Source organism: Pseudozyma hubeiensis, assembly GCF_000403515.1.
Source record: "Pseudozyma hubeiensis SY62 DNA, scaffold: PHS58, whole genome shotgun sequence".
Lineage (NCBI taxonomy): Eukaryota > Fungi > Basidiomycota > Ustilaginomycetes > Ustilaginales > Ustilaginaceae > Pseudozyma > Pseudozyma hubeiensis.
The window spans coordinates 155536-178649 of NW_012133840.1; the positions used below are offsets into that span (position 1 = coordinate 155536).

Consider the following 23114-nt stretch of genomic DNA (forward strand, 5'->3'; position numbering starts at 1 on the left):
GTCACAATATCCCCGTCTCATTCAGCTCCTCCAGTCGCGTCTTGACCGCCGCCACCGCCGCTCCGTACTCTCCACGCATCGAGTCCATCACCCTCGTCCCTGCCATAATCGCCTCGACGTCCTCGAGCGTCCCTTTGCAGAACGTCAGATAGCCCGCTGCAGCCATCTTGCCGCTCTTGCTGCCGTCGTCCACCGGTGTGTCGTCGACATAAGTGCGAACGGCGGAAAGCAAGGCGGATAGAATCGAGTACACGGTCCCTGTGCTTGTCGTGTTGTTGCTTAGCGCCGAGGCGAGGACGCTGTATGTCGTTCTGAGCAAATCTGAACGGTGTCGTGTGAACGAGTCCAGGTCAAAATTTGAGCTGACTGGCTCTGTCGGTTCCAATCTTGAGTCCATTCCTGCTGTGTCTATTGCTGTAGCCGGCGCTGTTCCGCTGATGATGCTTCTCCATCGCTCCGCCAAACTCGACAGCAGCGTACTCGGTGCTACCTTCGTTTTGTCTATCGCGTCCATCAACGACTGCGTATAGACATCCTGTACCGAAAGCACCCTGGCCACCGCTGTCTGGGTCCAGACAGCCAAGAAGTCGACCTCATACTCGCGTCTCTGGACCGCCGTGGGATCCAGGCTGACGACATTCTGCAGGAATCTGAGCGCTACGTCTCTTCTTCCAATGGCATCGTCGATACGTTTCCACGACTCGTTTCCATATCCGAGGTACGAGCTCCATTCCCTGAGTCCATTGGTCACCAGCACATGTGCGCATCCTGCCCAGCAGTCCACTACGAGCTCCAGATACTGTCGAGCTTCGGCCGTCTTGAGCAATCGGTCCATTCGGCTGCGCGAAGATGTGGAGCTACGGCCAGCGTCGCCGCCACCAGCTGGCAATTCGTCGAGTCGCTGTGTGACACCGAGACTCATCACGACAGACCCAGCGGTCGCGGCTTCCAGCCTCCGATCCGGATGGTAGATGTTGGACAAGAGCTGAAACAGCGAGGGCGAAATGGTGGTCTTGACGAGCTCGCCAAATTGACGGTCCCATTTCTTCTTTTCAACGACATCTGCGGCGGTAGAGACGGCCACTAGCGCTTCCTTGGCTTGCATCTCGAGCTCGCCTCTTCCGCTAACACCAGCGTTGTTAGTGTCGGCTCCGTCCAAAAGTCGCGCCAAGAGCGGGTCCTCAAAATCAAAATCGTCGTCTGCATCAAACAACTCCGCGAAGCTGTCTTGACTCTCCTCGTCCCGCCTTTGATCCTTGTTTTGCTGTTGCTGGCCGATCGCTAATTGAGGCTGGTTGCTCTCATCGTGATCGGTGCTTGACGAGCCCGTGGCCTTCCTAGCAGGCTGCAAGGCGCGCATGCGAGCCAGGAGGAACGTCTGAATGCATTTCAGTGCTTCCTGTCCAATGCGCGGTTCAAGCGAGATCTGTGCTTCGAGCATCTCCTGTGTCCAGGCAGGAGAGAGAAGTGGCTGATCCGGAAGTCTTTGCTCCGACATACGTGTGCTGTGTTTGTCTCCATAAAGGTCTTGGTGTCGAATAACATGCTGAATGGATCGCAAAGACACAACAAGCAGCTTGGCCATCTCTTCCTTCCTCCTGAGAGCCGCCTGTCGAGCGGGAGCGTTCTCAAAGATGTCTGCCATACGGACTGCATCGGGCCGAGATGCATGTTGCATTGATTGTCGCAATTGTTGCCGTTCAAATTGTTTGGTGCTCGATTCGATATGCTCGTATTCGCGACGCAGTGCGGTGATCGTCTCTCCGAACCACTTGATGACCGAATCTAAACCTAGCTGGTGATGGCGAAAGATGACGGCAACGTACATCATAGCTCGTACGCAGGTGACCTGGCTGATAAAATCGGCATCCTTGAAGGCAGGAAGAAAGCTCTGGATCTGTCGAAGACGCTGAGGCGAAGATGTCGGCACCAAATGCAGGAAAAGCATGACGACGGTGTAGTGATTGAAAAGAACCGAGCGCTGCGAGTTTGTCGGAACGTCGTTCCGTGTGAATGGCATCACGCGGACTGGCGTCATCCTCGAGAACAATCGAGAGATGCGGCGGTCGCCATCCTTTGCATCGATAGCATTATTGCGCAGCTCTTGACCTGCACGGACAAGCAGTCTCACGAAAAGGTGGAAGCTCGGATCTTGCATCGCCTCTGCTCCAGCCACATCAGCGGTGGACAGCCTGTCGACATCGAAGTAGCGCAGGAACACCGGGAAATTGTGTGCGGTCTCGGTAGGCAAGTCAGCAAGCTTATGACTGTTGAATATGTCAAACAGGCGTGCAAGCGTCACCTCGGCACCTTCCATCCTCCAGTGCCACTCGGATGTCAATAGACAGCACCGTTGCAACACGATGCGGACATACGCGTCCCGCTTTGCAAGCAAGTGCCAGCCCATAGTCATTTCCTTGCTTTCGTCTAATCGGAAGTCGACGAAGGACAGCGCTCTCGCGACCAGAGGCCAGCATTCACGAAGCGATGGCCCAGATTGTGTTTGCCCATCGGCCGAGATTTGCGACATGGTTTCGAGGGCAAAGAGACAGTACCAGAGACTCTCAGAACGTAGCAGAGGCGCTCTCTTCGGCATCGACTCGTCCCATCGCTGAAAGGCAGCTTCGAACTGCATCCAGAAAAGGCGACCGTCCGTTATGCCACGGCTCTGTTCGAACGAGCTGAAAAGGTGAATGGCGGCGAGCCATATCGTAGTTGGCTCATCCACGGTCACGGTCGTCTCTTCGTACTGATCCACCTCCATCGCCAGAGTGCTCCCGTTGGCGGTAGAACGGCCTGTCGAGGCTGCTTTCCGCAGGTTTCGAATCGATCGATGAAGACCGTAATGCAGCAGCAACGCCATCAACGTCCGTCCGTAAGACAACAAGCTTTCCACCGTCGGAGCGTCAGATTCGAGGGCGTTGCTCGCGTCTGCGTCACAGATGGCCATTGCTCGCCAGCAAAGCTCGAAACGCATCCACGCCAATTGCAAGCAGATCAATTTGCGATCTTCGCCCGACGCCTTCGAATGCGTAGAGTCACTTTGTGAAAGCACAGAAGCTTGCAGCTGCTCAGCCCTTTCTAGAATCGTACGATAGCTGCGGAAAATGGAAGCAAAGTCGCAACATCCTTCCGCGGCCTTTTGGGCTTGACGCACCATCCAGCATCCAAGAAAAGCGCCAGTGTCAGAAATGAGGCTCCTCGCGTGTCGCCGTGCATCAATGTCCGATGCGTTTCCGCCCCCATCCAAGGCACGACCGATCTCTAGTCGGAGGTTGTCGATGAAGAAGGGCAGCTTGCTGGCGAGTGTATTGTGATCCATATCTGCTTCCAGTATCGTATCTTCGAGGCGCAGAACCTCGCTCAGCCAAGTCCGAGGTATGTTCTCTTGACGCAGCAGTCGATCCGGCAGCAGGATGAGATCTGGAAGACGAGCGAGCAGTGCCGAGTCGGTCACGTTGAGACGCTTCCCGCCTGCCAGAGGGCTAATGCCGAAATTCAAGCTGATGCCTTCAAAGTCGTCCCAGGCACCGCTTGGACAATCGTCATCTGCGCTTAGTGAGGCTATGTTGGAGTTCTGAACAGGGTTGGAGCGTATTGGCGCCGCATTGTGTGAAGGCAGCTCGAATCTTGGCCTTGTCGGGGTGCCGGGGCTACGATCGCTGACTGCGCCATCTTTGAGCAGACCAGCAGATGCTAAAGATGTCGACGGAGATGCACCCAGGCCTCGGATCGGCGACGCCACAGCTTCAAGGGTCGCGGATAGGAAGGGTGCTTGACGCGCTCTTGCGATTGTATTCGCGCCGTTGCGATTCCTAGGGACAGCAAGACGGGCGTCCGGCAGAGGGTCCGGTGTCGAATCTCTGATGACATGGCTGAGCACCTGCCATTCTTCATCATCGTCTCGCTCGTGCTCATGATGACCTGCTTGGTCAGGGTTTGCGTAGGTTGTCGCACATCGAGCTGAAGCTGGATGGAAGGCAAAGAGCACGTCGTGGTCTTCCAGGTCAAGCCGTGGTCGTGCTCGTGGACGGATCACGGGTGGATTTAGTGGTAAGACGGAACTTCTTGCAGTACCCGAGCCGGTTGTCGTCCGCCCGACTCTCGGATCCATCTTTCTGCGCTTCTTTTTCCTCTTCGATAAATGGTGCTGAGCATCTTTGTCGCTGACGTGAATCGTTGAGCCTTGGCGACGATGCTGATTCTGGTCAATCTCACGCAAATGCGATCGGGAAATGCCTGTCGCGCGCTCGCGATGCCGAACGGTGGAGACGAAGCCGTCCAACCGAGCCTGTCGATGCTGAGAGACATCGTGCGCTCTGCGACTGGTCATTTTACTGCTTTGCTGACGCCCGCCAGCTCGGCTCAGCATTCGGTCAATCGCGTCCCTTTCGCGATACGGAACGTATGAATCGAAGCGGTCCACTGACCACCATGGCGCGGGCGTTTCGTCAAGCTCCTCCACCCCTCGGTCCCCATTGGAAAGCGTCGTGCCAGTGATTGGAAACTCGGTTGATGGACCAGACGACAGCGACGATGCCGAGGACGAGGACGAAGACGAATCCGAGTCGGGGTCTAGCAGCAAGGCATTGTTGCCCCCGTCGAGACTGTCGTGACGTCGAAGTCGCTTCCTTGTTTGGCCTGGCTGCAAGTCTTCGTCGTCTGAAATCTGGACTGCATTGGCAGACCGAGCTTGCGTTCGCGATTCATCGCGTCGGGCTGTATCAACTTGCCCTTTGGTACTAGAGGAAGAGGACACGTGGCCATCAGAGTGGTATGCCTTTCCGTGCCTCATTGCTCTGAGGTCACGGATGTGTTTGCGCGCCATGCCGGCAGGCATCATCCTTTTCAGTTGGCGGAAGCGGCGCTCGTAGTCGGTGCTGTCGCTGCTTGAACCGTCACCAGACCATCGGCTTCTTCGCTTTGGCCTGGGGACAGCTGGCACGGGTTGCGGTCTCTCGTCTTCGGAGGATTCTACAATGAAACTCTCGTGGGTTGTCGAGTTTCGGCCTCCTGCAGCGATATTTGCTTCGCTATCCGTTGGTGATGTGTCACGCAGAGTAGGCTTTCGGCGAGTGTGTGCTGGAATTGGTGCAGCATCGTCTTCATCGATGCGCAAAGACCCGGAGTCGTGTGGTCGCACTGCTTTGTTAGTATCGTCGTTGCGAGCGATAGTTCTCGTGCCTTTGTATGTAGCGCTTTTCGAGGCTTCTGTCGTCTTGCGATTTGGAAGGAGGGCGGCGTTCTTGGAAGCTTGACCGAGCATCTCTGCCAGCTCTGGCAATCTTCCGCTCTGTGACGGTGAAGGAGACATTCGCCGAGGCCTAGCAATTTCGTCGAGTGCCGGAATCTCAACAAAGACTTCGGGCATCGGTGGGACAGATGGAGAAGGCGGTGCAGAAGGATCCTCGTGGTCTGCTTGCGAGCTTGGTCCGGAGCTGGGGACGAGCCATTGACTCTGCGACTCTTCCGAGCCTTGAGCGCCTTGGACCTCGCGCCGAGCCCGAGCAGCCTCTTCGGCAAGTCGTTTGCGCTCTTGACGATGCCATTCTCTTTGGCTCACTACGGCATCTTGCCAGTCGTTGCGAATCAGAGCCCGTTGGTAGCGCATGGCTTCCATCGTGTAAGGATTGAGCTGAGCGGCTTTTCGGGCTCGAAGCTGCCGCTGAGGTGGAGTCGGAGGCTGCGCGGCGGCCACGCGAGCTAGACGTTCGTCTTCTAAGGTAGGATCGTCGTTGCTTGTGTAACCGTACCTGTCCGACGACTGCGAGACGAAGAAGAGATCCTCATCGTCCGATGTTGGCACCACCTCTCGCGGCAGCCGTGAAGGCCCGGCTTGCATCGATGGGTCTACATCTATCTGCTCGGACATCCCTGCATGTCTGTGGTGTTGGGAAGACGAGGCTGGTGGGAGAGGGTCTATGTTTGCAAGGATTCCATGACTGTAAGGTGAAGCATGAGATGTCGAGTTGGAGAAGACGATGGCTGAGCTGCTGACCAACGTAGCTTCAGCTGCGGTGACAGCGCCAAAGAAGTGTTGCTCTTCTCTCTTGGTCTCGCTGCATGGCTCCAAGAGCTCAGTTCCTTAGAAAAGTCACAATTTACGCGACGCGAGAGAAAAGTGTCACTTTCCTCAGCGCAATCAAATCGGGGTCCCTTCAGTGCCCTGATCTAGATACAGTTGTAGCTCGAAATTTCTTTGGCGGCTGGCGTGCCTCCAGAAAGGAGTGGAGGTTTTTCCTTTGCGAGGTCTGGCGTCCGTGCTCAACCCGCGGGCGTAGAAGGTGAGTTGAATGGGTATCACCGTCGAGAGCCGAGGGAAACTTGTGGAAGCTATCCAAGCTGACTCGCTAATACTTCACTCCCTCCTCTTGCCACCACCATCATCGCAATCCACCACCTTCCCAAAATGCTTCGTACCGCTCTCACCCGATCCACCGGCGCCATCAAGGCCTCTTCGCGCACCTTTGCGTCCGTGCGGGCCAAGCACACGCTCCCCGACCTCTCCTACGACTATGGTGCTCTCGAACCCGCCATCTCCTCCAAGATCATGGAGCTGCACCACACAAAGCACCACCAGACCTACGTCAACGGTCTGAACCAAGCCGAAGAGCAGCTTTCGGAAGCCATCCACAAAAAGGATGTCAAGTCCGCCATCGCCCTCCAGAAGGCCATCAACTTCAACGGCGGTGGACACATCAACCACACGCTCTTCTGGGAGAACCTCGCTCCCCAAAAGAACGGCGGTGGAGAGCTGAGCAGCGGTGCCCTCAAGGACGCCATCGATCGCGACTTCGGTGGTCTTGATCAGTTGAAGTCCAAGTTCAACGCTCAGATCGCCGCTATTCAGGGCTCCGGTTGGGGCTGGTTGGGCTACAACCCCCAGACGAAGAAGTTGGACATCGTGACCACCGCCAACCAGGACCCGTTGCTGTCGCACGTGCCTCTGATCGGCGTTGATGCTTGGGAACACGCCTTCTACCTGCAGTACCAGAACGTCAAGGCCGACTACTTCAAGGCCATCTGGGACGTCATCAACTTCAAGGCTGCCGAAGAGCGTCTCAAGAAGGCTCAGTAAGGATCGCTCTTTGTCGTCGAAACAAAAGTCATATCAATATGAAATTGCGAAACTGCTTTCAAACATCCTACATGTGCTTTCATTGCCTAAGTCTGTGTTACAACCTTAGAACGTCATGCCACCAGCGTCGGCTCCACCCTGTTCATCGTCAGCGTTGGACCACTGCATACTGAACGCGAGCGCTACCAGTGCTGCTTCTTTCCTCCTCTGATCAGCGTCGGGAATGTTCCGCACGCGTTGAGCATGCCATTGCAGCTGTTGGAGTTGCGAAGCCAGATCCCCGTCCGCAGCACCACTCGGTTGGCTTCCCATTCCCAACGGTCCACCCTCTAGATGAGCTGCTGCATTGGCTCCGAACAGCGGCGACTGCATCTGTGATACGTCGTCCATCGATGGGAGGTCTTCCTCTGCATCGAGGCTGTCGTGTTGAGGTGCTGGTGGAGTGGCGATCGAGGGCGCTGATTGGAACGGGAGGAAGTCGTCAAAGTCATCGTCAAAGGTCTGTGTTGGATCGTTAGATGAGTGAGCTGGAGGCCCTGGCCAGGACGGATCTTCTGACTCGAGGAAGGCTTCTAGCTCTGCAAAGTCTCCCGGTCTGTCGCCGTTTTGCGTCGAGAGAAAGAGTTTCGCGAGCTGTTCGTCGAGATTGCTCGCTTCCACGTGTCGATCCAGTCCTAGTGTTGGAAAGGTGCCATTCATGTCGGAGGCATCTTCGGCATTCGTCAGCCGCGGACGCGACGACGCTGTTTCGGACTCTCTCTTAGAGACCCCATTCTCGTTGTCTTGCTCCGTCTCGTCGTCCGCAGACTCGGCGGGCCTTGTGTCTGAAAAGCTCTGATATAGACCATCCTTCGCAACGAGATCCGCGCTGCTGAGAAGTGACGGATTGCCACGCGATAACGACGACGCCTGGTCCTTCCGCACTAGGCCGTTCCACATATGATTCATGAGCGCCTCCCGTATACGCTCAATGCCATCCTTGTCGTCCTCCCGATCTTCATCGCTGAACCTGTCATCATCATCCTCATCGCCTGGCTCCCGCCCATTATCCATATCATCCGCATCGAGTTCGTCAATCGCGATGAACTCCCATCCGTGATCGGCGTACAGCGACACTAGGTCGCTCGTCTTGGCAGCTGTAGAGCCCTGCGAGGAACTACGATGCGAGGAGGAGGGTTCGTCGTCCAGAGCAGTGACAAGCTGCGGATGCGATGAAGAGATCAGCGATACTCCTGCAACGATGCTGATATCTGCGTCGAATCCAGAGGCTATTCGTGAATCCAGGGTTGCCGCTAAACGACGATGATGCTCCAGGCTGCGGCTTCGATCGACGACGACGATGTACGCCGGGTACGCTTGTGACAGGACGGAGCTTGCGCTCGGCGTCTCTTCTCGGCTAGAGGATGTCAGCGCATCCTTTGTAGCTTTCAGGGTGATGTCTGCGTCATAGTATCGATTCGAAATGTGATAAGGGGTCGAAGCGAACCAGCCGTGATGCTCGCCATTGGCGGAAACGCTCGTAGCAGCGGTATACGTGAATGAGCTCGAGCCTAGATCGCTCCCGTCATCCGAGCGATTATCTTGACGGTCCTGTTGCAGCGCACCGGCGTCTGTAGATCCTTGAGCGATGGCATTGATCAAATTGGATGCTGCAGCGGCGAGTGAAGAACCTGAGGGAGCAGCGCCGCGACCCGTCGCTCTGGGTTGGTCGATGTCGAACGGCACGACTGCCACTGTGTTGAGCGCATCTTGTAATCCGCCGGTTTCTACCGGGATTGCCATCTCGTCGTCTTCGGAATCGTTCTTAACCCCTATGGTGTTCGTCGAGAAGTCTTGATGCTCAGTCCACAAAAGTTGACTCTGGGAAGAGTGTTGCGTGTTGTACTTAGCAGCCTTCGCAAGGGTCCATGCATGCCAACTTGATCTAACAAGTTGAGATTTCGCACTTGGACAAAATCACAACGCGCCAACACCTACCAGAGCGGGTGTTGGGAAAGTACGATTTGTCGAAACAGCAGGTGTGAACCGAGCGGAAAAAAAGTGCCCTCTAAATTGAGAACCAAAAAGTATTCAACGCGCCTGCCTACCGAAGAACTCAGAAACCGAAGATCCGTAGGTCTGTCCACATCAGGAACGGCACGGAGTTTTCTTCTGCACGTCAGACGTCCCGCTCTTCGAAAGAGGAGCCGTGCACTCTATGTAGTACTAGCTTGGCTTGCCCGTCCCCCCCCTCTCCTCCTCTTCTCATCGAGAGAGTTGCATCTCGCGACAGAATTGCACACCCGAACCCCTTGATGATTCACACAGAAAGAGACTGGCGGAGGATTCCGACGGGGCATTCGAAGAAGGCTTGGGCAAAAAGGAGGCGATACTGCGACTGTGGACACAGACGAGCCAAAGTGTCTGCTCTCGAGTGGCAAGGCTGCAATGAGAGAGAGCACGAGGACAGCCAATCATCCCTTGTGTCCATGTGGCTTTATGCCTCTCCGCTAGTCTGTCCATGCGGAATCCGTTACTCTTTATGGGTCCAGACCGCAGGCTCATACACTAAAGCATGCACCGGATCGAAGTCTCAAACCTCGAGTCAAGCCTCCCCCGCAACATGCCATGCCAAGCGATAGCAACAGCCGAAGTTGTGTCGGGACGATCCTGAATTGACAATGCACGTCGGAGGCGAGGAGTGTGAAGGATCGCTTAGCCGCTATACCAATGCAGATCGAAACAACCTGGCTGTGAGAGAAAGTGGAGAGGTGTCTTATGCATAGTGACGGCGGCATAAAAACGCGAGCAACACAAAAAAAAAGACTGCATTTGGACCCTGTGCTTTTTCCCCACGGATTTCGGCTAGGTTTAAGCGCGCTTTTGACAGCCCGTCCCCTTCCGCACAGGAAAAGTACGAGGAAGGGCAACTTGCGAATCTTCTCGACTTGGGCTCTTGTGTACCGGAATCCACAGAATGGCAACAGTAGAACGCGGAGAGGCCTGGGCGGATGGTCAGAGATCGAGTTCGGAGCGCCGCAACAGCGGCAGTGGCGGGCTGCGATGATGGCTGAACCGGAATTTTGCTTAAGAAATAAGACTAGCCAGATAAGATTTCCGCCTCATCCAGTCCAGCGTCTTCCCTGAGAGCGTTCCACTGCGTCGGAAGGACGGCATTTCCGGACTGTTTGACGTGACACAGAGACCATCGGCATCGTCACATGGGCAAGAGCTTTGGATCGCAGTTTTCTCATTGGTCAATTTCCCAATTCAGACAGCTGCCGGCTTAGAGCGGAGAAGCGAAGCTGCAGGGAGGCAACACCGAGTCTCACCTCTCGTATCAAGGAGCGGCTCGGCCAAGCCTTCTCGATCGCGTACTCTGCATGCTGCACGTCGCTTACATCGGGACCGTCTGCAATTTTTGAGGCTGAAAAGTTAGTGCGTAGCGAGAGGCTTGGGAAAAAAATCAAAACCGGCCCTCCTCGTTGCTGCAGAGTCGACTTTGATGCGGACCGAATATAAGGAGCCACTTGAGCGGGGTAAGTGCGGAAAGAGCCCCATCCTCTCCCCCCCGAAGCTCATCCTCCTCTCTACTCGAAATGACGAAACTGAAGTTCACAGCCGATTTCTCCGGCCAGATTGCTCAGGGCTCGGGCTCGGGGTCAGTTTGGCCGCGAAATCCCTCGAGCCACGCGTACCCACCGGAATCGTCCTCGTCGCACGGTCGCGTCACGCCGTCTCGACCTGCTAAGCTCAAGAAGGAACGAGCACATCAAGCATGCGTCCCCTGCCGCGATGCGTAAGTTCTTCCGTTTCTGTTAAGCGTCGCCATGGATCTTCAAAACTAACCTGTATCTTTGCCTTCGCACAAACAGGAAGAAGAGATGCGAACCGCGAGATAGTGGGCCTGATTGTAAAGAATGCTTTCATAAGAAAAGGAGAAACAAAGGCAAAGGCAAAGGCAAAGGCAAAGGCAAAGGCAAAGGCATAGTCTGCGTGTTTCAGAACGTGCCGTGGGAAGATAATGCGCGTGTATACGCGAAAAAGAGGGCGAGGCAGGAAAGGCGAAAGGCGGAGAGGGACTTGGAGCAGCTCACGCAACAGCAAAGTTCCGTGGCTGACCTGCGATTCGAGTCGCAGCAGCCTGTCTCTGCAGTCGGGCAGCAGTGCAGTGTCACGCCAGTCGGTGCTGACTGGCCCTCCTCTGACGAAAGCCCCTCTGGTTCCGACACTTCCCTTTCGTCGGCTGATCCGCTGACCCCCGTTGACCGCGCCACGCGCCAGGACCTCTCTCAAGCCCTCGCCTGGGGGTTTCCCGACCAGACTGCCGTTCCTGCCCACGCAGTGCCTCACCAACAGGGATTCTTCGCCGACCAAAAGATCCCTGTTCAGCCGATGCATCAGATCAGAACGTCACCGCAAATCTCGTGCTATCCGCCTTACCCTTCGTCGTCGTTCATCAACTCGGCTTACGATCCTAACATGTCGCAGTCTCATCCTAACGTCAATTGGATGGCAATGCAAGCAAGAAACTTCGATCATTGCGAGCAGCCTTTTCAGCAGCAGCCCGAAATTTCGCAGCAGCAGCAGCTCCAATTTCTGCAATTCACTTCCTCGGCACCACTTCCCAACGCCGCCTACGCCAACGACGCCTATCCTCACAGCGCCCATACTCACAGCGCCTACGCTCAAGGCTCCTATCCCAACGTTACCTATCACTACAGCGTCTAACATGCACTTGCAAGGCACATCATCGGACATTTTTTTCGCTCTTGGGCTCCATCTATCTTTGGCTCTTCTGTTCACGGGACTGTATCGATTACCCAATGTTTCATTCATCCACGTTCTCACTGCTCAGGTCTTTCTCTCTCACATGCTGTACAATCAGACATATACGTACTGTATCAACCAAGACACACTTGTAACGATGCCAAGGTCAAACCAGCTGATGTAGGAATTGCAATACGATTGGTTCGAAAGAATCCAAAAAAAAGACAATGCAGAGCTCGCCTCATTGGGGTTGAGAGCGGCTACGAAGATCACATTGCTGCAATAATTTTGAAAGTTTACTTGCCCTGGGGAGCGTCCTTGAACGAGAGGCAGTGCTCCTCGCCCATGGCCGAGACAACAGTGACCATGAGGTCCTTGCCGTCGTCGAAGGCGGCCTGGATCTGCTCACCGAGCTCACCGTCGGGGACGCGGACGTCGTCCTTGGTGTCACCGTCGTTGGTCATGAGGTTGAGGAAACCGTCGTCAACGTTGACGAGCTGGTACTCCTCACGCTTGACGTTGGGGACATCCATGTTGTGGGTCGAGGGCGAGATGTCTTCGTACTTCTTGGTGGTGAAGATGTCGACGGCGACCAGGTGGACCTTGGCGTGACCGTGCTTACCGGTCTTGGAGGTGGACATGTCGACGATCTATTGAGGAGTAAAGTGAGATAAGAAGGACAGATGAACCTGGTCAGTCGATCTGCAACTGACGTGAAGGGCAGTATTGATGGCGCAGCTAGGCGTGTGGAATAGAACATCGCTCGTCGGACACTCGAAAGGGGCGGCGGTGAGGGTTGCGTGCATGGAGATGGAAGCGTATCGATGTGCCAAACGGAATTGACAGGCTCGAGATGCAACGATGCTTGCGATGGAGCTCGCGCCAGCTCGCCAAACTGCCACCGATATTTCTCGATTGGTTGTCGACCATGCAAGCCATCAAGCGACCATGATGCTCGCTGATGAGAACGAAAGTGCACTTGCCACGTGTAGCTGCCTCGATGTCTGCCACCGAAAAGATGAGAAAACTTACCTTGCAGGGACGGCCCTTGATGACGACGTGACCGTTCTTACGCAGAGCAGAGCACTGCATAGGGAAGGTGAGCGAGGAGCCGGCATCGGCGGTCTCGAAGGTAGCGTTGTGCTGCTCGTCGTCGGAGGCGGACTGTACGATTGTTAGCAAAGGGGTGTAGAGAAAGAAGACGAGGTTAGCGGAATTGCGTGCAGACGAGGTAGAACAATCGCGACAAGACGCTGCCGTCATCCATGCGGCGCCGCTACGAGAGGACCGGCAAGTATCGTTCTAGAGGTTGCATGACCCGTATATGTCGCTCCCGCCATCGAGCGATCAACCACGGTGCGATTCGACGAATATGCCAGGACTTGTCCAAACTCGATTGCGGTGATCGTAGCCTAGTGGCCTTGACAGATGGACGGTGCCCTATGCGAATGCTGCGATCAACGTACCATTTTGACTGATTGATCTACAGGTGGGTAGGTGGTAGTAGAGAGAAGGTGACAGGTTCGTGAAAAAGTGATCGTGCTTGCTTGCTTGCTTTGCAATAGCCTCAAACGTCTGCGGCAGTGCTGCTCTCAGTGTCTGACGAGTGAAAAAGTACAAGTCTAAGGCTAACTTATCTGGCGCTGTGGCTCTGTGTGTGTCTGTGTGCCTCAGTCTGTGAGTCGTTCGAGAAGATCTGCTTTTTCTCTGTCTCCCTGACGCTCAGGCAATTTTGCTCTGTCGTGCCACCGTCAAACGTCTCTCGTCTTTACTTTCTTCCAAATTTACGCTTTTCTTCACACACAGCAACTTCGCGCTCTGCAACGCGGACCGTGGTAGACCAAAAAATAACCAGAAAAGTTTTTCCCGTTCTAGGGTTGAGGTTGATCGATTTGAAATGAAGTCTGCAGAGTTTGTATTCAGGTCAATCAAATTACTTCAGTTGTTGAACCCATTGGCCACCTCTGATATCTCGCTCAAGCGATGAGGCAGAATCGCCGCTCTTTCTTTTCCCATCGTTGGCTGACCCGCTCTGGCTTGCGCGTCCTCGCTCCCCTGGCCTGAGCCGCATCATCCATTGCCTACGATGACTAGCTGTTGTTGCTCAGACTCTGACTGGCTACTCTGGACGGTGACAATATACATCAAACTCGTGTGTATCTGTGTGTCTTTGCGACTCGAGTAGGCGCTGCCGTGGAGAATGGAGCTGCAGGAACACGGATTTGTGGGCGCGTTTCGCACGATATATTTCGGCTAGCAATGCTCTGTTGAATTTCGTCTTTTCTCATGGCAGCCCGGACCAAAATAGAAAGAGAATCGGGGAGCTGGCTGAGACGACTGACTGCGATGGGGATCGAAAGAAGGACGAGTAGGCCAAAAGGAAAACGTGACCTGCTCGCCATGCCACCATCATCCCGTGACCTGCTTTTCGAATATTGCCCCCAGCCACCGCTCTACGCGACGCAACGCGAGAACGAGATCGACACCTACACCCTGCATATCTTCTCGAGTCCAACACTTCCCCACCTCCTTCGCCACCGTCCGAATCGAGCCGGCATTACCCTCGACTGCTGACACGACGCTCACTGGCCACCGTAGCCCGCGTAGGATTCGATCGACGCGTCGAATACTGCTGGTCATCATCATCATCTAAGAGTAGTGCATGCAACACAGGCTGAGGAGCATTTCTGAAACGTAGCGTGGAATCTTGTGTCAACGACGCCATCTCTGTTCGATCAAAGGCCCGCACCGTCGCCCCTTTGGCGCGATCATACCCTCTGAACAACATCATCATCCACCGGCCTTCGCCATGTCAGCAACAGCAGATACAGCTCCGACCAACGAGCAACTTCCGAGCGAATCGTCCGCACCAGCTCCACCATCAGACACTGCCACTCGTGGCGAAGCAGGCTCCGCCACGGCCGCTGCAGCAGCAGCGGCAGCACTGGAATCCAGCACCGACCCGGCTGAACGCGACCACATCGAGCGCGATGTATCCAATATTCTCGCGGGTCTCAATCAGGAGCAGCTCGCTTCCATCGTAGCAGCAGCTCGCGCATCCGAAGCACGCAACGGCGATGGGGCTGCACCCGGCGAGAGCTTTGCAGAAGGCTCCAATCTTCCCCTCGGCCTCGGGCAGGCAGCGAGTGCATTGACCAGCATCGCTTCCGGATTCAAGCGCACACCAGGGAACGACAGGACCAACTTGGGTACGGAGGCGGCGGCCAAAGATCTGGGCGACGCACCTCCTCCACCTGGTTACGAAGAGTCCAAAGATCTGGACTCTGCCACTATCGCAGCGGTGAAGTCTGCCACGGACAATGCCACCGCAGCTGCTCTCGCTAGCCTCGGCTCACTCGCTGCATCCAACTCGGCACAACAGGACGATGCAGAGGACTCGATGGATTACGACTCCCCCACTAACGGCGACTCACCCAACCGCGGCATCAAACGTTCCAGAGGTCCCGAACTAGATCGTCAACGCAAAGACAATCACAAGGAGGTAGAACGTCGTCGTCGATCAGCCATCAACGACGGCATCGTCCAACTCTCCCACATCGTCCCCGGCTGCGACGCCAAAAACACCAACAAGGGTGCCATCATTCACGCTGCCGTTCGCTACATTCAGGATCTCAAACACAACGAGGCGAGCAACATCGAAAAGTGGACACTGGAAAAGTTGCTCATGGATCAAGCTATGGGCGATCTCACCGCTCAGTTGGATGAAGCGACCCAGCAGGTCGAGAGGTTGAGACAGGAGTTGGAGGAGAGATATGCCCAACAGGACAAAGCGTAGCATGCGAAGATGTGGAGTGGAACTTATTGTATTTGTAGCGGTTTTTAATGGATTTCTTCTTCCAGAATCTACCATCGAAGCGAGAGGTTCTTATTCCTGACCATAGGTCTAGTCACCATGATCCCCACCGACAGGATCACCAACGTCAGTAGCAGCTGTGGCTTGTTAAAGCTTTCCTGGAGCACGTCGAACTGGCCGCTGGGACTTGTACGTGTGACCAAGGTATCCAGACCGTAAGCGTAGACGGTGGAGGTGCTTTCGAGGAGAGCAGGACCGGTGGTGATGTGACGGATGTTGGCGGCGGGGTAGATGTGATTGAGGATCCACTTGGGGTCTTCGGGGATGAGCGGGGTGTAAGGTACGAGGAGTTCTTCGGCCTCGGCTTTGTTAGGTTTGGCGGTGGGACGACGCGGATCGAGGAGTTTGCGGGGGAGGGAGACGACGGCTTCCCGGTCGGTGGCGAGGAGGAGGTTCTTGAGCGAGATGCCGAACTTGGTGGTGGTGGTGGCGAGGGCGTGGACGGTGCCGCCCGAGTAGAGGAAGGTGTGCATGAAGGCGAGCGGTAGGATGGAGTGGGTGGTCGAGTCGCTGCTGTCGCCGGTGAAGCTGCTGAAGTTGCCCGTGAGACCGCTCCAGGATGACGAGAGGCGTCGGGTGGCTGGTTTGGTGGCGGCCGAATCGTCGGTGCTCTCGGGCTGCTCGTATAGCTCGACGGTGACGATGTGCGTCGAGAGTCCTTCGTCCGCATTGCGAACCGAATAGGTGGCAGTGATCCAGTTCTCGACCAGGTGCGCGCGCACCGGCTGCGCCAGATCCACTTCATCCAGCTGAAGCTCGTACAATACGCTTCCCGTGACAGTGTCCAACAGGTACAGATGCGCCTGGTTGACGGCTTCACTCTTGGTCACAACGAGCGAGGCATGAGGGTTGAGATACTTGTAAAGCGTCGATCGATCGCCCAGCACGCGTCCAAACGAAGCGATCACGTCCTTGCTCGAAGCGTGCAGCACTTCAACGACCTGCTCACCCGCCGGAACGGCCCAAGACCAGATTTGCTGCGACTTGTGAACGCTGCTCACGCCTTTTGCAACGGCATAGCCGACGAAGCGCGAAGAAGCGGTAGCCGAGGTGGCAGGCTTCTGCACGGAGAAGAAGAAGCGGTTCGAGAGTGGCTCGAAGCGTTCAGCCACCGCAAGCGTGTCGGGGAACAGAAAGAGGTTGTTGTGCTGATCCACAAGGCCGAGCGACTGCTGCTTCTCCACGGGATCATCGACCGACTGTGGCAGCAGGAAGGCATCCTGACATCGACCGACGAAGACGGTCTGGCCGGACGAGGCATCGTTGAGGAACTCTCCCGTGAGCGGGTTGAGTTCAAATACACGGGTGGTGAAGAGCCCAGGCTGGAGTTCGACCTCGGCGACGATGGCCAAGAGAGGACTCTTGCCGTCGGTCGAGAGCTCGCGAACGGTCTGCATCAGCTTGATGTTGACCGTAGGTTCTGGCTCGCCCTCGCCGTCGCCGTATCCGATGAGCGACTTTTCCCAGACTACAGTGTCCTTAGCGATCGTGTCGAGTGCGTACAGCTTGCCCTTGGCTGTGGCGACCACGATGACCTTGCGGAAGCCGAAAGGATCACGGAAGAGCGTCGAGGTGGTGTTGGCGTCGGCCACACGCGGCGCCAACGAAGTTGGCTTCTTTTCCTGCTCTGTCTTCTTTTTGGCTGGCTTGTTCCCTTGCTTGACCATGGTCGTAGTTGCAGCAGCAGAAGCAGAACTGGCAGCAGCCGCAGCCGTTGCCGAGTCTGCCGTGCCAAGTTGCTCAAGGCTACCATAGGACCCGGTGGCGAAGCGCTTGACAAAGGCGACAGTGTAATGCGGCAAGTCTTTGAGCGAAAGCGCGTGGCGAACGAGACGGTTGACGAAACCTTCGTGGTCCAAGCTGGCAGCCCCGCCAGAGATGGCAGTGAGCTTCTTCTCTGGGAGGTCGATGAAGGCAGCGTGAGTTGTCTGGGTAAGGCCCTCTTCGAGGATCCACTGGTGCTGGTCATCCAATAGCATGCGGACGGAACCACTCGAGGTGACGAGCACGGTTCGGCTAGCCAACTGGTACTGTCCGATCTGGCTGGCCTCGAATGTGGCAGCATGGATGTTGCCGTGCATGTCGTGGTCCCATTGGAACGAGAATCCGCTGACTTGTCCATCGCCTCCGTTCTTGGCATCGGCCCACAGGAAGTGGAAGTTGAGCAGATGCTGGGATCGCGAGAAGAAGATTCGCTGGAGGAAGGCATTACCCTGTCGGTCGTACGTTCCAGCGTAGACGGCATCGTAGGCATCCTCTTCGAACTCCCAGAAGCTAGTGAATTTGGCATCTGCCGAGACCTTGAGCACCTCTGCAAGCCCGTCAGAGCGTTGACCGACAAAGAGACCCTTGTTGGAGAGACCAACATCGACGAGGCCTGTGAAGACGGAATCGGAACGCTTGGCGTAGATGACTTGAGGCTGGGCGAATCGCTTGCTAGGCGGGTCGAGGGGGGCGGCCCTGACGCTTCCGTCCTTGTTCAGCCAGGCAACCCAGGAGCCCGGATTGGCAGTTGGAGGCAAGTTTGGCAGCTGGTTCCAGGGCAAGATGACGACGTCAGCAGCCGTGTTGAGACCGGATGGGATCTCGTGGGTGGTGATGAGATCGCCCGTGTGGGCCGAGAGGGTGGCGACCGAGATGGAGTTGTAAACCGAGTTGGTGTTGCGCAGAAGCGAAACAACATAGAGCTTGTCCTTGTTGGCCACGACACGGATGACAGAACGGCGCGAGATGTCATCTTGAGGCTCCCATTTCCACACTTCAGCGCCAAAGGCTCCGTCGAGGCGACGAACGGTGCGTGCGTTGGAGAGCACGACGACGTCGGGGGGAACATCGCTCTTTGCGTTGTCGGTCAAAAAGACGGCGTCGGTGGCGGGGAAGCCCGGCTCGGGGATCAAGCCGTCCCGAATGCTGTGCTGAACCGATTCCCAGATGAGAAATCCTGTGAAGCCGCGGTAGAGACGGACGTTGGCGCCACCGTTGCCGGAAATGGCGAGGGCGACCTCTCCGTACTGCTTCTGGAGTAGGAGTTGATCGTGGCCCTCGAGGACTTGACGCCAGACGATAGCGCCATTTCTTGGATTGAGCGCGCCGACAGCATTGGACTCAGTGGCGATGAAGATGGCGGTCTGAGCTTTGTCTTTGGCGTCGGCGTCAGGCTTGATGATGCGGTGGAAGCGGGGCGAGAGGTAGGGCGTAGCAGAGTCGTTTGAGGAGTGGGGCACGCCCATACGAGGGACGTGCCAGTCGATCTTGCCTGCCTCTGCTCTTGATAAGGCAGATGTTGTATGCGCACCCAATAGCAACGTCAAAAGTGAGACGAGCAAAGTGAATGCGGCCATGCGGTCCAAGCCGCTGCGCCGACCTGATGAAGTCGGCCAGGCACGCATGATGGTTCACAAAGCTCCCTCCTGCGCTATGTGAGTGCTAGGTGATTGCTGAGTGTATATCTTGCGGGTCGGTCGAATGTCAGAAGAAGGTGGTGGGAGGACGACGGTATCCTGAGCCAATAGTCCAGGCTGTACTTGCCGGGCGAAGTGTCCAGCTCGTGCGAACATCGGTAGCAATTCGAGAGCTTCAAGTGTTCTTCTCGGACAAGCCGCTGGCTCTCTGCAGAAAAGCGGACTGTGCGAGACCGCGTCTGTGGGCCAATTGAAATCGCATCGTGAGAATCAGGGCTGAAAATCGGCGATATGAAATCTGCAAAAGACGTGAGGCGGCTGCGCAGAACATCAGGAGTTGTGCGCGAGAGGTCCTGCTTGGCGCAGCGCGACTTCATTCTCGGAAATTGGGCCGTTGATTCTGCAGTGCGGCCATTGTGCCGTTCTGCTGTTGCGATTCAGCTGCTGGTTCGGCATCCGCTTCGGTCCTACATCGGCTGGCTCTTGCGTCTTCCCCCGCACGATATTTTGACGGCAGCACCCTAACTTCGCCTAAGGCCATCCCATCTCGGTCGCAGCTCGCATCCCTTTCCCCACCTTTTTCTCCGACCATCACCGCTTCCCTCGCATTCGAAGCTGCAAGAGACGGCCAGGAGATCCCTACCTTCACAAGCTCACTCGTGAGCGCTTCGTCGTAGCCGCTGCATCAACACATATCTGGCTGTGGGGTTCCGTCGGTACCACCGCACAGCGGCAGGCAAGGCATACAAGTTGACGCGCAGCACTGCCGCCTCCTCAGCATCACACATTGTGACTTTATCGCACAAAGCCGAATCAGACCGGCGTATTCCGCTGCCGAAACGATTCCAAGCCACCTTTTCGGACCGCCATCCGACCACATCGCCGACAGCCGACCGACGATTGTTCGTAAGCCTCGCATTGTTTCGGACATTTCCGATCTTGTGCCCGCAGTCGTGTCGCCGTCAGCTTCTCTGATATTTCGAGAACAACTGCTCTGCTAGCGGACGTCACACGGGAAATTGCGATCGAGTCTACGCCATCTGCGCTGGAGTGCTGCCTTCGATTTCTCACTTGTTCGGCTGCGCCGATTCTCCTCCGTCGCCAAGGCCTTCGACGTAGTCACCAATTCAGCAGCAACTGTGGGCGGCTTCCCTGACAATGCCGAAACACGACGCAAAAGCACAACGCGGTGATGTTTCGAGGGATGATGACGATGGCAAGGGCAAACCAAAGAAGGTTCTGCGTGCATGCGACGCTTGCCACCATCGTCGTGTCCGATGCAATCACAACAATCCCTGTGACAACTGCATCCGACTCAACATCAATTGCACCTGGATCAAGGCGTCAAAAGGCAAACAGGCTTCAGGTCGACGCATCGACTTGCTCCGCAAAGGTCACAACCCCGCCGCTTCCGAGCTTACTCCATCCCCACCCAACCAAAGGCCACCGACCGAGCATTCTCCCATAACGGCACCGAGTCCATCGGGCTCGCGGATCATCCTCCCGCCACCTGGGCACGGCCAGCACTCTGCGCGCTCACCGCGTCACTATGCACCACCAAACCTTGGACCTTCTGCCATGAGTCCACCGGGACAGCCTGCGAGTGCGGCGTCTCCTTCTTCCGCACTACCTTCGAGCCTCTACTCTCGTGATGCAGCCAACAGGACTTCCTTCGGAGCCGGTGCTCACAGCAGATTCGACCCTGTCGCGCATGCCAACTCCGCTGTGCCAGCACAGCAGCCATCTCCTTCTTCGCACTGGTCGAGCCCTACATCGCGCTCCCCTGCCAATCGATACCCATCGCACGGCGCATATGCACAGCAAGAATACCCTCCTACCTCGCACCATGCGCATTCGTCCAACAGCCTCCATAATCACCCGCACCCTTCATACCCGCAGCACTTATCGTCACATACTTACCCTCCCCACCAGCAGTATCCACAGGTGCCGCCTCATTACGCCTCCGCAGCGCATCCGCCGCCTCCTCAGCGCCATCCTTCCAATGCCAGCCAGGGCACCAATGGTCCAGGCAACTCCAATCATGGCTTTGCCCCCTCCGAGAGCTTCTCTGAGGGTCTCGGAGGCTCCCTCTCCGGACTGGCGCCAGATGTGGCCGCAGGCCTTCGTCTGCCCGATTTTGGCACTTCGCTCGCTGACTCGTATCTCAATCCGCAAGAGGGCGGCGAACGTCGACGTAGTGTTCTGTTGGACATGAATGCAGGAGCGTTCCTTGTGGATGCCTCGGGAAATCAAATCAACGGCGCGACCAGTGGCACAAACAACTTTGACAACTCGTACAATTCTCACGGCAACGGGGTCAACCAGGCGAGGACCTTCCTCGACGTACTTGGTCAAAACAGTCAGATGTTCGGTGGGAACACCTCGACGCCAGGCTCCGTCACTCATTCCGAAGCCGAGCTCGCCAGCAACGAGCCTCATCCTTTGTCCGACTCTGTGCTCATCCCAAGCATCGCCATCTTCTTTGAACGCCTCCAGTCCATCATGCCCGTCTTCACTCGAGCTTGGGTCTTTGGCAAGATCGACCGTGGAGAGCACCGCACGGATCCGCAGCTCGGAGCCATGCTCATTGCGCTCTCCGCTTTCGCACTGTGCCAGCCTGTCGACTCGGCCGATCCCGTCGACAGCTCCTCTCGCAAGCGCAGGGTCCGTCGGCTGCTCGAAGAGTCGGTCAAGATGCGCAACAGTGCGCTCCTCGGTAGTCACCCGTCGCTCGAGGCCATCATGGCATCCTTCTTCATCTTTGGTACGCTGTTCGGACTCGGCGAGGAGAATGCGGCGTGGTTCCGCCTGCGCGAGGCAGTCACCCTCGGATACTTGCTGCGCATTCACGAAACATCGTCCTACGAGCATCTGGACAAGGACGAGCAGGAACGTCGTCTCCGTGCATACCTCCTGCTTGCCATCACGGAACGTGCCTACGCCATCCAGTCTGGCTCTTCGATCACGTTCAGGGGCAACCCGCGCAAGGCGACCGACTCGATCCGACGCAAATTCGACGTCTACCAGCTGCAGGACTTTCCCAACCTGCAGAGTCGACTCTTTGATGTGGTCGACGAGAAGTTTGTCGACTGTTGGAATCGCAAATGCCCTGGTCCCGGCTGCGACTATCTGGACGCAAACAGGGCTGTTCAGCTGCACCGCGCTATCAAGGAGAGCGATGAGGACGAGCAGAAGGAGAAAGAGTCGTTCCGCCGAGAGCATCCCAGCGGACCGTCGAGGCGCGACAACGTGTACGATGGACGCAGGCACCATCCCTACGGCGGACACCCGACCAAGATGGAGGACTCATCGGCTGGCAGTGGCCACGGCAGCAAGTCGGATTGGGACAAGAGCAAAGTGCAGAAAGCCGACGTGGAAGTGACACGACAGTGGCTGCTCAACAGGCTGTGGATGACTTGTCGCTCTCACTCGCTCCTCACCGCCGATGCGACCGAAGAACCACTTCGAATCGATTACGCCATCGACATTGCCCGCGAGACACTCCGGGTCTGCAACTCGCTCTCGCTTCGCTCCATGGAAGCACACGGCATCGGTCTCACGCGCAAGCTCAACGATATCGCGCAAACGCTCGTCATCGTTTGTCGAGACTACCCCGCCATCGCCATGTCCGTGCCCTTCGAAGGCGATCCCATCAAGACCGACCCTACGCTGTTCGGTCCCTACTTTGGACCATCTCCACCGGACGCCTCCGCGCACAGTGGTGGAGGAAGCCAACACCACCAATCTCCGCAGATTGACACATCGACTGATCACCCCTCGGCTACCTCGAGCAATCTTGTACCCCTGGATAAAGCTTTCTCGCCATCTTATGCGATCGAGGCTATCCTGCACAAGTACCTGGACATCTTTAAGCGCTTCAGGGGGGGTGACCATCCGTATCTGCCCGAGTTGGTCGAGGCGGTCAAGGAGTTGCCCAAGATGGCGGAGCTATCGTTCGACAGATTCCTCAGAGAAATGGGCTTATTTTGAACGCAAATGAGCAAGTGATGTT

The 23114-nt window shown here is 56.4% G+C and overlaps 9 protein-coding genes across 9 annotated transcripts; 4 read left to right on the forward strand and 5 right to left on the reverse strand.

Moving 5' to 3' along the window:
* Nucleotide 1: 1 nt before the first annotated feature.
* PHSY_006165 (hypothetical protein) lies at nt 2-5842 on the reverse strand (the record flags this gene model as incomplete). Its single annotated transcript, XM_012336768.1, has 1 exon — nt 2-5842. The coding sequence occupies one exon, from the start codon at nt 5840-5842 to the stop codon at nt 2-4; it is 5841 nt and encodes a 1946-aa protein (XP_012192158.1).
* Nucleotides 5843-6409: 567 nt separating this feature from the next.
* On the forward strand, nt 6410-7078 carry PHSY_006166 (superoxide dismutase; the record flags this gene model as incomplete). Its single annotated transcript, XM_012336769.1, has 1 exon — nt 6410-7078. One exon carries the CDS (start codon nt 6410-6412, stop codon nt 7076-7078), a length of 669 nt encoding a protein of 222 aa, XP_012192159.1.
* A 105-nt stretch (nt 7079-7183) lies between these two features.
* On the reverse strand, nt 7184-8860 carry PHSY_006167 (hypothetical protein; the record flags this gene model as incomplete). Its single annotated transcript, XM_012336770.1, has 1 exon — nt 7184-8860. One exon carries the CDS (start codon nt 8858-8860, stop codon nt 7184-7186), a length of 1677 nt encoding a protein of 558 aa, XP_012192160.1.
* Nucleotides 8861-10656: 1796 nt separating this feature from the next.
* Nucleotides 10657-11788, forward strand: PHSY_006168 (hypothetical protein; the record flags this gene model as incomplete). Its single annotated transcript, XM_012336771.1, has 2 exons — nt 10657-10856; nt 10933-11788. 2 exons carry the CDS (start codon nt 10657-10659, stop codon nt 11786-11788), a joined length of 1056 nt encoding a protein of 351 aa, XP_012192161.1.
* A 335-nt stretch (nt 11789-12123) lies between these two features.
* Nucleotides 12124-13090, reverse strand: PHSY_006169 (eukaryotic translation initiation factor; the record flags this gene model as incomplete). The annotated part of the gene is made up of 2 exons (XM_012336772.1): nt 12124-12477; nt 12860-13090. 2 exons carry the CDS (start codon nt 13088-13090, stop codon nt 12124-12126), a joined length of 585 nt encoding a protein of 194 aa, XP_012192162.1.
* A 1546-nt stretch (nt 13091-14636) lies between these two features.
* Nucleotides 14637-15623, forward strand: PHSY_006170 (transcription factor; the record flags this gene model as incomplete). The annotated part of the gene is made up of 1 exon (XM_012336773.1): nt 14637-15623. The coding sequence occupies one exon, from the start codon at nt 14637-14639 to the stop codon at nt 15621-15623; it is 987 nt and encodes a 328-aa protein (XP_012192163.1).
* Nucleotides 15624-15691: 68 nt separating this feature from the next.
* On the reverse strand, nt 15692-19042 carry PHSY_006171 (hypothetical protein; the record flags this gene model as incomplete). Its single annotated transcript, XM_012336774.1, has 1 exon — nt 15692-19042. One exon carries the CDS (start codon nt 19040-19042, stop codon nt 15692-15694), a length of 3351 nt encoding a protein of 1116 aa, XP_012192164.1.
* Nucleotides 19043-19116: 74 nt separating this feature from the next.
* Nucleotides 19117-19479, reverse strand: PHSY_006172 (hypothetical protein; the record flags this gene model as incomplete). Its single annotated transcript, XM_012336775.1, has 1 exon — nt 19117-19479. One exon carries the CDS (start codon nt 19477-19479, stop codon nt 19117-19119), a length of 363 nt encoding a protein of 120 aa, XP_012192165.1.
* Nucleotides 19480-20260: 781 nt separating this feature from the next.
* On the forward strand, nt 20261-23092 carry PHSY_006173 (C6 transcription factor; the record flags this gene model as incomplete). Its single annotated transcript, XM_012336776.1, has 1 exon — nt 20261-23092. The coding sequence occupies one exon, from the start codon at nt 20261-20263 to the stop codon at nt 23090-23092; it is 2832 nt and encodes a 943-aa protein (XP_012192166.1).
* Nucleotides 23093-23114: the final 22 nt, after the last annotated feature.